Genomic DNA, 12,943 nt, shown 5'->3' with positions numbered 1-12,943 from the left:
AAGTCGTTTTATTCTAGTCCCTCACAATCATCTGTTTGGTACTATTGGGAACATTAAAAAGAACAAGTAGGATTAACGATTTTAACTATGTTTATATTTGGTTTGAATGCTTATCAAGATCTCATTATTGTAATACTAAATTACCACATAGTTTTATACCTGCAATGTGCCAATGAAGCCATAATTTACTCGTTACATTAATTTGAGCAAGTCATAAAAAAGTGAACAAATTGGTGATTCCTAAAATTTAATGGCTAGGATGCTACTTGAGAATGAAATAAAATCTCAAATGCTCTTTTGTGGGAAAAAAGCTGGTAACACCTACCCTAAAAAAATGCTGGTAACGAAGATAAAAAAGAGAGAAAAAAAAAAAAAGAGAAGAAGAAGAACGAAGAAAACTGATGGGACTCAATCCTCTCCGGCAGCAAAAATTTTCGTGTTCTTGTTGAACGTCGTGTTCCTTGGATCCGAGTTTGAGAATTCGCATTGAATATCACCTCTTGAGCAGTAATCTTTTGCGCGAGTTAACCCTTTTCCCTAGAAGCTACAATTAAGAAACACACTTTAACCAGATAAAAGTGCAAATTCTTATAAAACTATAATTCCATTATGTTTTCTGTTAGTAGTTAATATGATAATTACACGAAACAAGATTTCCATAAGAAAACTAGAAGATGTCGTGAAGCAGATTACAACAACAGCAACAGCTTTCTTTTTCCCTCCGTATCTTATGTAGTTGAATCTCACAGACAAACCCAAGTTATGGTTTCTGATACCACAACTTGGAAGATCTTTTTTTCAGAATGCAGCAAGGATGATTATGGATGAAACGTCTACAGAGGTACTCGCTACTCTTGGGTGTTCCATATCCTATGCCAGTTTACAAATTCAACGCAGAGCACGTACGACTCGTTTCTTTCTTTTGCCTTCTCGTTTGCAAGTCAGAATTTAATTGTGGCAAAAGACGGAGAGACGAGAGCACGATTTAGATAAGTCTGCATCTGGGGTGTTGATCATCACATAGATTTTTAAGCAGGAAGGAAACTGTAAGGTCCCCATGAAAGTGGTTCAACACGCTAGCTATCTTCTCATTCACCCAACTCTCATCTCATGTGCCCTTTAGCCAGACCTGCAAATGCGGGACTCCATCAATATTAGACATGAAGTGAGTGCATGTATCAGATGAACCATGTAATTAACCAGCCCATTGCTTGATTCAGGCCTTGAAAAACTATGCATCGAGAGATTTAGCAGTTCAATCAGGATAACTTGCATTGTGAAAGAAAGACCTAGGTCAAATACGTCAAGAATACCGAAACCATCACGGCATGCAGTGCACCACCTTAATACACAGCAATATGTCAAGAATAATGAAAATTCTTTGCATATTAATTGTTTTCAACTCTCAAGATTAGTACAAGGTTGATCTCTTTCAAGTTTAATGTTATGTACTTATCAGGCAAAGGCCTAACCACAATGACAACTCTGCTGTTGCCACCGCGAATAAGATCGTCAGAGCAACAACAATTTTCTTCCCTCCCTCCATCTTATGTAATTTTCTAACCAACAATCTCAATCTATGGATTCTGACAGCACAACTTGGAAGTTCATTTGTACATGGAGAATTACTTAATGCAGTTGGGATCGATATGGACGAAACCATAGGTTGTTTTCATTGCTTTTCCATGTCAGATGCCAGTTTTACCAGTTCACTACAGAATTTTCTCGTTTCTTTCTTTTAGCTTTTCGTTTGGAAAAGACATACCACAATGCTCCCCAACACGGAACTCCGAATTCAATTTGTGGCAAAAGATAAAGCGACAAGAATGCAAGATCTGGGCTAAAGATCATATAGATAAATATTTGATTGCAGCCTTCACGCAAAGGAAATAAGGTCCTCGACTGTGAAAGTGGTTGATCAACACGCTAGCTATCTTCGCATTCGTTCCCCTAATTAGTTCTCATATACCCTTGATTAGCCAGACTTGCAAATGTGGGACGCAATATTCAGCGTAAATTTGAAGGGGCATCATTCCCTGCGTTATCTTTCAATTGAGTGTGTATCAGATGAACCAACCACCATATATACCAACCAATTGCAAAGATTATGCATCAACACAAGTATAAGGACTTTAGGATACTTAGATTGCGAAAGAAAGACTTTGGTAGAATATGTCTTTAGCTTCTTTATATCCAGGCCTTGGAAATCCTTAGCCACCGGAGAGCGAAAATATGCCTCCCGCACCATATATTTCCAGATGGAACTGTTGGAAAATTTGTCAAGAACAATGAAAATTCTTTGCATCATGGGCGGAGCTAGAGTCATTTTAAGCTCAAATTTTTAAAAACTATAACGTAACCTATAAAAAAATTGAATTAATATTATATACATTGTCAGTATAAAGAATACTTACACTTAGCAGATATAGATATATGATACATTGATGTATTTAAAATTTAAAATATAATGATGTTACTTTCATCTAAATCTGCTTGTCATTGACGGTGTATAAAAATTAATCTCTAAAAAATTTACCCTTTTTTATTATGGTCCTGCTCTTGCCCCTCTTGAATTTTCAAGATATTCCATCTAAACCTAAAATTGTCCCCCAAAAATGTTGAAATTTTTTTACATTTTCCTTACCATTTCTTCTATGGAAGTTTGAATCAAACACGATGCTTTTTCTATTTTCTTTCTAATAAAGTTTTATTTACTTAAAATTAAATTTTACTTATATGTCCCAGTATATGAATTAGAAGTGAACCAAATATTCATACAACAATTTAACTGTTTATATATTATCTGCACATATGTGTAATAATAAATTACAAACTATAGACATTGAATAAATTGGTTCATTGCACCAAAAGCTCACAAACCACATGTTTAACTTAGAATTATTGCACCCCGTGAACGAATGTCCTAACTTTGCCACTTTTGCACGCCAGTGTACTAGTGGGTATTGATTTTTTTCAACTCTTCAAGATTAATTCAAGATTCATCTCTTTCTTTAAGTTTGAAATTACGTACAATCTTCCTTCCACAGCCAAGTTCGTGTTAGGGCCCGGTAGGAAGAACAAAATCACAACGACACCGACCAAGTAAGATTTGGATCAACTTTTGTGGAAATCTAATAACTTACGTGCAAATCCTTCTGGTAGAATGCTAATGCAGCACAAATCGTAACGTCTCATAATGGAAGCCTGTTGGAAATTCTTTTTAAAAACCAAATTTTCAAAGAGTTATATTGTCTCGTAAAGAAAAATTATCTGTAGCATATTTATCCAAATCAGTCAAAATAGTCCTTAACATATAAATTATGATCCATTTTGATCATAATGCTCGTATTTGCTCATTTCTCCGGCTAAAAATAGCACGCCTCTCTCATGTGGGCATATTTTTAAAGGCAAAACTAGAAAATACAAGCTTTTCTCCCCTTTTCAAGGACAACATTTTTTAATATTTTTCTTTCCCTGTTCTGAAATTAGGGTTTTTCTCCCCTTTTGCTTCTGGTCATGGACTCTTTGCTAGCGAGCTACGCCTCTTCCGATGATGAACAAGATCAAGAACAAGAAGATAAATCACAGCTCTCAAATCCCAGATCCGCTGGATTCCTCTCCTCACTGCCACCCCCAAAATCTTCATCATCTTCTTCTTCCTCATCCATCTCCTTTCCACTTCCCCCACCCCAATCCCACCCCCCAAAGCCCCCCGTCTTGTCGTCTTCCTCAACCGTGAATCCACATAAATCTAATGAACTTCAAGAAGAGAGGAATGGGCAGTAATTGCTAAAAAATCGGGAAAGTTTGAGACTTTTGGCATCACTTCTAAAACCATCATCATCTTTGTTCGCTTCGCTTCCTCAACTCATATCATCTTCCACGTCATCTCTTTTCTTTTCTTTTCCGCAGCCCACTAATTCCCACCATCTTGATGCCTGGGCTTCGCCTCCTGCACAATCTGCTAGAAAGAGGGTGGTGGTGGTTCCTTGGCGGTGGTCGGATCACACAGCTTTAACGAAAAGGTGACGGAATCAACCTCGCTGGGTTTAATAGTGGTGGTTCCTTGGAGGATCAACAGCAGCAGCCACACTGCTAGGGGGATCAAGCGTCAAATTGACGCAGGTGCTTTTCAGTTTGAGGAGAATATACTGAAGCAGCAGTAGCAGAAGTTTCAATTCCACATTTACACTGAAAACAAATAGTGTTTTCCAGTTTTGCTCTTGAAAATATGCCCACGTGAGAGAGGCATGCTATTTTTAGACAGAGAAATGAGCAAATACGAGTATGAGCACCAAAATGGATCATAATTTATATGTTAAGAACTATTTTGACTGATTTTTAATGTTAAGGACTAAAAAAGTTTTTTGTGTAAATATTAGGGACCAATTTGATAAATTTTCCTTATCTACAGCATATTTGACATCTCCTCCCATCCTATCCCACTTTTTATAGGACGAGGTAATCACCAATCACCTCTCAGGATCCCGCCTTGGAACGGAAGAGCCAACACAACGAAATTTATTTGAGTGTTTTGCCTTCCAAAAATAAATATTGGAAGCCTAGTTGTAACATCGAGGTTTATAAAATTTTTCTACACGCAATAATCATAGTTTCAGTAAACTGTGAATACAACGAATATAGTGTTTGGATTATAGTTTTCTATATAAAAAAAAAAAAATTTTACGCTTTTTATGAACATATTTTTTAATTATTTTTTTATTTCACATATATCTTATTGTTACCATACATTTTTTTACAAAAATTCTAAAAAATGGTAATTCAGATAGGGGTAACTATCAAGATTATTGTGGAGAAACCAGTAAAAGGCTTTATGCGAGAGGCATGTCGTTTTAAACTTTGGATTTAAAAAAAAAATGGGGTGACACTTGTCATATTTGATGGGACCAGGCCTTGGCGCAGAGTTTGGAGCTTGAAAGGGCAGAGAATATGCGAAAAGATGCTGCCCAATAAAGTATATTCCTTAAAATGTGCGCTGAATTCTGTTGTCAATAAGATTTTCATACATTAATTCATTGTCATGTTCTGAAATTACGACTTGGAAACACGCCGCTATCAAAACAAAACAGAGAAACAGGAAAAATCAAGAGGAAGAAGAAGCCGATACGCCATGTTAAAGATGAAAACATTATTGTAAGCACAATTTGTCAAGTTGTATAATGAGATTCATTAAATCCAATACGCGTTCAGAAAATTAGGTGCACCAAGATGAATTCATAACCAATTTACTAAGCGTATGCTATCTCGCGTCCATTACTTTTGGTTTAGACTTCAAGAGGTATATGCTTTGGTCTTCTTTACATTGTAACGTTTAGCTCCAACCACACAAAATATCTTGATTAGTTTCTTGGTGCATTATATAATTCGTGGCTAGAAAGTTTTTTTTTTTTTTTTTGTTTTGAAAAATATAAGTTTGGATGGATTCGACTCCAATCATCTATGCCCATGAAACCATATATCATTCACAGGGCATTTACAGATTGCTCACCAGTACAGTTTTCGCATCAGCAACGGAATTTAAATACACTGTTCTTTTGTGAATAAATGGTCCGTTTTTACTAACGGATCCAACTTGTGTTGGTGAGACTACAAAGTTGTACACGTCTAGACACCTAGCAATGTGATGGATTTTCAGCTCTCCCCAGCACCCAAAAAAAAAAATCAAAAAACAAAAAAAAAACTCTACATGTGATTCTTATTAAATCTACAATGTGCCGATGAAGTTGAGATTTTTTTTATTTTTTATTTTTTGCTGACACAGTGGGTAGGGTATGAAGTTGAGATTTCGTTCATTACAAAATGTGCTAGAAATCACAGAAAAGTGAAGATCCTGGTGGTTCCAATCCAACATTTGTGGCAGGATTTGTCCACCCATATCCAAGGCAAGCATTGTGACAGCCCATTTCAAATAAGTACTTTTCTTAGGAGAGAGGACAAGAAAAGAAAATGTCAAAGAAGTGGAGTGGCCTAGTAGTAGAAGATTTTGCGCTTTGATAAACGTCAAAAAGTCGTACGATGGTCGCTGTTGCTAAACTGGCTGAGCTGAGCCCACACATACTGACTGATATACTAAAAAAATACAGCATGTACTGCTTGCTACCAGAAGTTCAAACATATAACCGAGATATTCCTCCATTTGGTGCTTCTGCTTTCCCATTGAAACCTTCCCACCCCATCTGTAGTTTTATACTAATAGCTTTGATTTTCTCATGATAGGAGATTCCAAAGCAGATTCCCAGGAATCATCCGTTTCCAGAAGCCCAATTCCGCCTCTCTCTGCCCTAGCGTCACAGCTTACAAGCTAGACCCTCAATGACAGCCATCAAGATCATGCCATCTGTTAGTGGTCAACTGCTACAATGCTTATACAACTTTTCATTTTCTCACATTCGATGTCACTTTAGTCCAATAGACCACCTAATTTCCTCAATAAATTACTCGTAAGAGTGCCAAAAAGTCATTAAGTAGCCTTAGTCACAGGCATGACTATAGTAACCGAATATGCCGAGAATTCCCTTACATCGAAGGCCCCTTTCTGTACCTTTCCTGACTGCCACTTCATCACGCCAAGCATATGCTCCCTAAATATTCTATCTCTTTTTTTACTACAAATATAACCGTCCAAAAATTTTCCCTTCTCATTCCTTCCCTTCGTCCGTCGCAGACCAAACATCTATTCTCTTCTGGTTTTTCGGCTCTTTTTCATACCCGATTCTCTCCTCGATCGAAGTTTGAAACGTGTTGAAAGTAAAAAAAAAAAGGCAGGGGGTGGTGGTGGGATGAAGTTTGGCAAGAGACTAAAGCAACAAATTCAAGAAAGCTTGCCGGGCTGGCGAGACAAGTTCTTGTCCTATAAGGATTTAAAGCAGCTTCTAAATTTAATCTCATCAGCTCCGCCAGTGTTGAGTGGATCAGTCGAGTATGTTAGAGCAGAATCGGAGTTTGTAGTCCTGTTGAACAAGGAGATCGACAAACTCAATTCATTCTTCATGGAGAAAGAAGAGGACTTCATCATTCGGCATAAGGTAACCAACCAACCCTTGTTTACTTCCACGAGTTTGGATTTGGAACAACTTTCTTTTCTTCCCTTTTTTCCAGTGGTAATGACTAATGTGTGATAATATATGGTAAAATGGGCTGCTGAAATTTTGGTATAGAACTGAGTCCAGTAGTGGCTTTTCTTTCTTTCTTGGAGCTTCATTTGCTTGTTAGACGTGAAACATACACTTGAGTCAACTGAGTTTCGTGCAAAGCTGCAACAGGAACTCAGACATGTTGGGACCCACAACTTTTCTTTTCTTTTGTGGGTCCACTCGTTTACTTTGTCTGCTTGGCAACCCGCCCCCTTGGGTCTTTGTACTCACACTTTAGTCCATTTATATGAACTGATCACTCAAAGCCCGATTAAATATATAGCCCAAAAACGATTCTCCCAAAGTCAGGCCCAAACAAATTACCACCAAAATGAGTAATTGCGTAGGATTTGTTGTTTAGTAATTTTTAAGGGCAAGATGTGGGATTGTGTTTATGCTGTTAGACAAAGGCTGTAGAATTTTTTGATGAAAAATGATTGGAAGTAGAGTTTATGCTTCGCTAGAGCAGTGTAGAGTCCAAGGATATAATGTAATGAAGTGATGTTATTTAGACTTGGCTCTTCTTCTCTATTTACAAACTTTCTAAGGTATAGATTCATGTCTAAGTGTTTTAAGTTTAAAAAAAAATTATGCATTAGTCTTTTCTACTACACTAACAGTGTATACATTGTCAGCACTGGATGAATAACAACTGTATAAAATTTGAATTTGACTTTCAACTTTTACACGTGTCATGGATCCAACGGTGATAGTGTATACATTGACTGTTTGTGTATATATATATATTGGCTCTTGTTTTGATAACTTGATTATCAGAATTTGCATCAACTACATATCAAATAATCATTCTCAGATGAAGATGTTTGTGGAATAGCCTGTATTGTATTAACAATTAAATACATGTCCGTCCAAAATAAAAATGAAACTAAAAGGACAAGCACTTGGTCTTCGTGAGCTTGCCAACCATAGCACAATGGGCTGCCTTTATGTTCTGTGCACTGATTCGATAATATGGTGGGAGTATTTTGCACTCGTGTCAAATGCAAGGTTGAGGTCATCATACTTCTTCTAAGTAGATATTCTGGAATTCTGGATGTAGGAATTGCAACAGAGGATCCAAAGGATGATAGCTAAATCCGGGAGCGAGGCGTCGGGGATAGATTACAAAGCGGAGATGAGAAAGATCAGAAAAGACATTGTTGATTTCCACGGCGAAATGGTGCTCCTTATCAACTACAGCAACGTCAATTATACAGGTAAATGCATAAGCTTCAGTTTTCCCATAAATATGCAAAATTTTTCCACATGGGGTTTCAGTTTTTTGTGTGAATGAACTTCCCTTTGCTACAGAATACAAAAACTATGTGCTTAGCCACAAATTTTTTTTTCGTCCCTCGAATATGTAGGATTGGCTAAGATACTGAAGAAGTATGACAAAAGAACAGGCGGATTATTGCGCTTGCCCTTCATCCAAAAGGTGCTGCAACAGCCATTCTTCACCACGGATCTCATATCAAAGCTCATTAAAGAGTGTGAAATCACAATAGATTCATTGTTCCCAGCTCCTGCAGAAAAGAAGGCTAGAGGTGAAATAGAGGCAATAACTGTTGCTGGTGAAGGAATTTTTCGGAACACGGTGGCTGCTCTTCTGACCATGCAAGAGATCAGAAGAGGCAGCTCCACTTACAGTCATTTTTCTTTGCCACCTCTCAACTTGCCAGACACTGATGTTATCAAATCTGTGCAACTCAGTTCACCCATACCCATTCCTTAGAAACATGTATTATTATTACGCATTATACCACATGATATATGCTCCTGACACTTGGTTTGATTAGATGATAGATCAAGAATGAGGCATTCCCAGTTATTTTTTGTCAATCGGTTTTTGGCCTGAAACATTTGAGATTGAGCTACTACTTATAGCCAGAAAGTGAAGGCCCTGTTTTTGGTGGATTAGCTCGCTCGAACATTCCAGGGGTTTTTTATGCCCAAAAAAAAAAAAAAACTGTGGTGCTGTTTAGATGCAATATGAAAGATGTCATTACGCAATTTAGCTGGTTAAATTGTGATCATATTTTACAAATTACATGAGGCTTGGACTGGAGGAATGCATTTGGCTAAAGAAGGAAAGAAATATTGCAACGTACACTTATTTAATGTATACTAAAGAAAGTGCAGATAAGAGTACATTTTCAACAAGAAATTAAAATTAATCATTGGAAAATTGAATGCAAAGATTTACTTGTCAATACTACTGTTGCACCAGAGTGAAGGCCCAAAGGTCAGGTCATGAAAACCGTGTAATTCTCTTTTCATGGATATGGAGCTTGGATTTCTTCCCCATTGGGAGATAAAATCGAGACCGGGATATGCATTTGCCCCCAAATAAACAATAAGCCCACTCAAATCTTTCTTTCTCCACCCATGGAGTTAAAATCTCATTGGTCAACTACCAAAATCAGCGGCTCCTTTTTTTTTTTTGGGAGAGGAGGAGGAGGAGGAGGAGGAGGGGGGGGGGGGGCTGGGGAAGTAAAATCAGCTGCTAATTGCACAAACTTTGGCCCTTATCCACTGACGCACCCTCAGAGACAGAGAACTCTGCAGACTTCAAATCATCTTAAGCTAGAGGTGTAATACTACTTCATATGTGTTGAAAGCTTAAAATCAACTGTATATGGAACCTATGGATAATAACTCAGAGCTGATTATTCTTATGCTACCGTAAACGTGCTTCTATTAAGTATTCTGTCAATAACAGCCGTACTTCTGCTGGTTAACTTGCGTCGTTCTCATCTCGTGAGTCATCATAATTCAGAATCTACGACTAATTCGAGCCCAAATTATTAGCATGGGAAAACGACTGATATTTGTCGCTCTTCCAATCTTTTGCGTTTATAGATTGAAATCTCACCCTTCTATGCAAGAACAGTTTCTCCAGCGTTGGCTGAAAATATATAGTTAAGGCGCTTGCGAGTTGCAAAACTAATTTTTGTATGGAGTTGGAGATGATTCAATTTTGGGCTGCAAGTTTGCTTGTGAAATCCTTGTTCCATCACTTCATGGGTTATATATAATAACTGATGACGGAATAAAACTTTTCTACGAACAACAATTGAATGCATTGATAAGATCAAATGCAATGGCTGTTGTAGTTATTGGATGCAAAACCATCTATTCTAGACAAATGATGGTGGGGAATCCGGAGGACATTTTGTCAAGCAGTCCTGATAACACACGGGATCAACATCCCCTGAACGAGTTCGGCAGTAGAAGGTACAGGCTTTGTCGCAGTAGTCTCGGCACTCGTCGTCATGGCAGTCCTCCAGACCGATCGGTCCCTTGTGAGTTGTTGTTGAGTCTGCAATCGCCACTGTCAATAGCATCGCCAGGACAAGAAGACGTCTATTCTTTACCCCCATTTTCTGCAGCTCTTTTCTATTTCATACAATATACTAACTAGTATTAGTTTTGATAAAATAAGTTGGAACTTATATACTTAGAATATATACAAGCAATTAATGTCCAATAAATAGATTTTCATCCATATATATGCATCTGCATAGATGCAAAAGATTATTTTCCATATAAAGCTTTGACCACGGGCTCTGAATGCTTTTTTCAATTGAACTTTTTTTTTTTTTGGATTAAATCATGCTTGCTCTTTATCTTCTTTTTTTTTGGGACTCGTTAAATTCTATTCTATATTTCTATGTCTACTTATCTTTTGCCAACGGGACAATGCTAAGATTATTTTCCATATAAAGCTTTGACCAACTCTGAAGGCTTTACCTTTATTCCTGTTTTTTTGGGATAAATCATGCTTGCTCTTTATCCTTTTACCAACTACTACAGACTAATAGAAAGAGGATCTTAATCAATTTGCAAAAGCTCATTGAAATATCCAGATGCTCAGTCAAGTAGGGGACCACTTGACTGATCGATCATAAGAGCACTTTAGATATCTACACTACAGAGTAATTCTTACACAATAATTATATCATCAAACCAAGGCCAACCCTGGGATTTAGGGATTTACAGGATTTTAACTTGGCATTATTGGGAAAACAATTATGGAGAATTTTGATGCAGCCAAATTTGCTGATGAGTAGAGTAATGAACGCTAGGTATTTTGGTGGGAAATCTATATGGGATGTACAACAAAGAGGATCAGACTCATGGTGCTGGAAGAGTCTTCTAAATGCAAGAGAAGTGCTAGAAGAAGGACTCAGGAGGAGGGTGGGAGATGGTGAATCAATTAAAATCTGGGAGGACAGATGGCTGCCAGGATAGAGGATGGGGAAAGTAAGATCTCAGAAGAAAGCTGTCAGCAAGATTCAGAGGGTAAGTGAGCTGATCAAGGATGGTAAATGGAATAGAGAAGTGCTGATGCAGGAATTTGAGGAGAAGGACAGGTTGCAAATACTAAAGATACCACTGAGCTTGGGGAAGGTTAAGGATAGGACCTATTGGGCAAAATCAAGTTCTGATGTATATTCTGTCAAGACTGGCTATAAACTAATTAAGGAAACGAAGAAAGGACAGTGTCAGCATAGAGGAACTCCAAAACCAAGCAATAGTAGGAGGATCAAGTCTCGCAACTGGAGTTTTCTATAGGGTTTGAACATGCCAAATAAACTCAAACACTTCATCTGGAAATGTTTGCAAGGAATACTGCCAACTAATATAGTGGTGAAGGGGAAGTGTGGCAAGGGGGACCATGTGTGTAAGTGCTGTGGAGACAGCTATGAGACATTAGGGCACATGTTATTTCTATGCTGTAATGCTAGAGCAATTTAGAAGGTGGCACCATTGAAGTGGGATGGATTGAAGATGTTTAGGAGTAATGGCATTGGTGGGAAGAACTAAGAGAGGCTGTGGCTCGAGAGAAGGGAAGGGAACACATAACTCTCATGGCACACATTTTGTGGCAGATTTGGAAATCTAGGAATGATAAGCAGTTCAACAACAGGAGCAATGAGCCTATGGTAGTAGTCAATAAGGCATTGATGGAATGGAATGAGTATCAATTGGCACAATGGGGGATCAAAACAGGACAACCTGGCAGCTGGAGGACAGGACAGGGGCAGGAAATGGGATAAACCTCAAGCTGACTGGATCAAAATCAACACTGATGCAGCTTTAGACCAAAAACTTAACAAAGCAGGGTAGGGTATAGTGGCAAGGAACAGCTCAGGAGAACTGGTAGGCTCATGGGCGAGGCCAACTGAAGGCTGTGCTGAGGCACAAGTGGAGGAAGCTCTGGCGATAAGAGAAGCAATAGTAATAGCTAAACAAATGGGATGGAGGAAAGTGGAACTGGAATCGGACTGTAAGCTAGTAGTGGACAAAATCAATGCAAGGGATGAGGGAGTCAGCATAGCCATAATTCAGTTGGACATTTGGAGGCTGATGAAAGATTTTGATAAATGTTGTTTCTCCTACACTAGCAGGAGCAACAACTATGTAAGTCACCATTTAGCAAAATTTGATATAAAACTAATTGATTCAGCTGAATAGAAGCTTAGCTTCCCAGCATGGCTGCTAGAGTTAGCTCAAGCAGATTTACAGGAGCAGTTGCTTTGACCTTGTATCTTTTATGTTTAATACCATGTTATCGTTTGGAAAAAAAAAAAAAAAAACCAAGGCCACTAAAACGGGATGGTAATACTTACAAGGAGGATATTTATATCTACTATAAAATAAAATAAAAAATGGTATCCGCTTCAAACACCATATGTGTAGGAAAGATATTCGTTCAATTCTAGATAAATTTATCTTCATCAGAACATGTACTAAATTGGATTGCTGAGTTTTTCAAAAACTAG

The 12,943-nt window shown here is 37.9% G+C and overlaps 1 protein-coding gene across 1 annotated transcript; it reads left to right on the top strand.

Annotated features, from left to right (window-relative positions):
• The first annotated feature begins 6,483 nt into the window (after window positions 1-6,483).
• On the top strand, window positions 6,484-8,996 carry LOC113726819 (SPX domain-containing protein 3-like). Its single transcript, XM_027250697.2, has 3 exons — window positions 6,484-7,046; window positions 8,215-8,371; window positions 8,522-8,996. Exons 1-3 carry the CDS (start codon window positions 6,801-6,803, stop codon window positions 8,887-8,889), a joined length of 771 nt encoding a protein of 256 aa, XP_027106498.1. The 5' UTR covers window positions 6,484-6,800; the 3' UTR covers window positions 8,890-8,996.
• The last annotated feature ends 3,947 nt before the right edge of the window (window positions 8,997-12,943 follow it).

This window comes from Coffea arabica, chromosome 2c, assembly GCF_036785885.1.
Source record: "Coffea arabica cultivar ET-39 chromosome 2c, Coffea Arabica ET-39 HiFi, whole genome shotgun sequence".
NCBI lineage: Eukaryota > Viridiplantae > Streptophyta > Magnoliopsida > Gentianales > Rubiaceae > Coffea > Coffea arabica.
The sequence above is the reverse complement of the archived record's forward strand: the minus strand, read 5'-3'. Positions and strand labels throughout refer to the sequence as shown.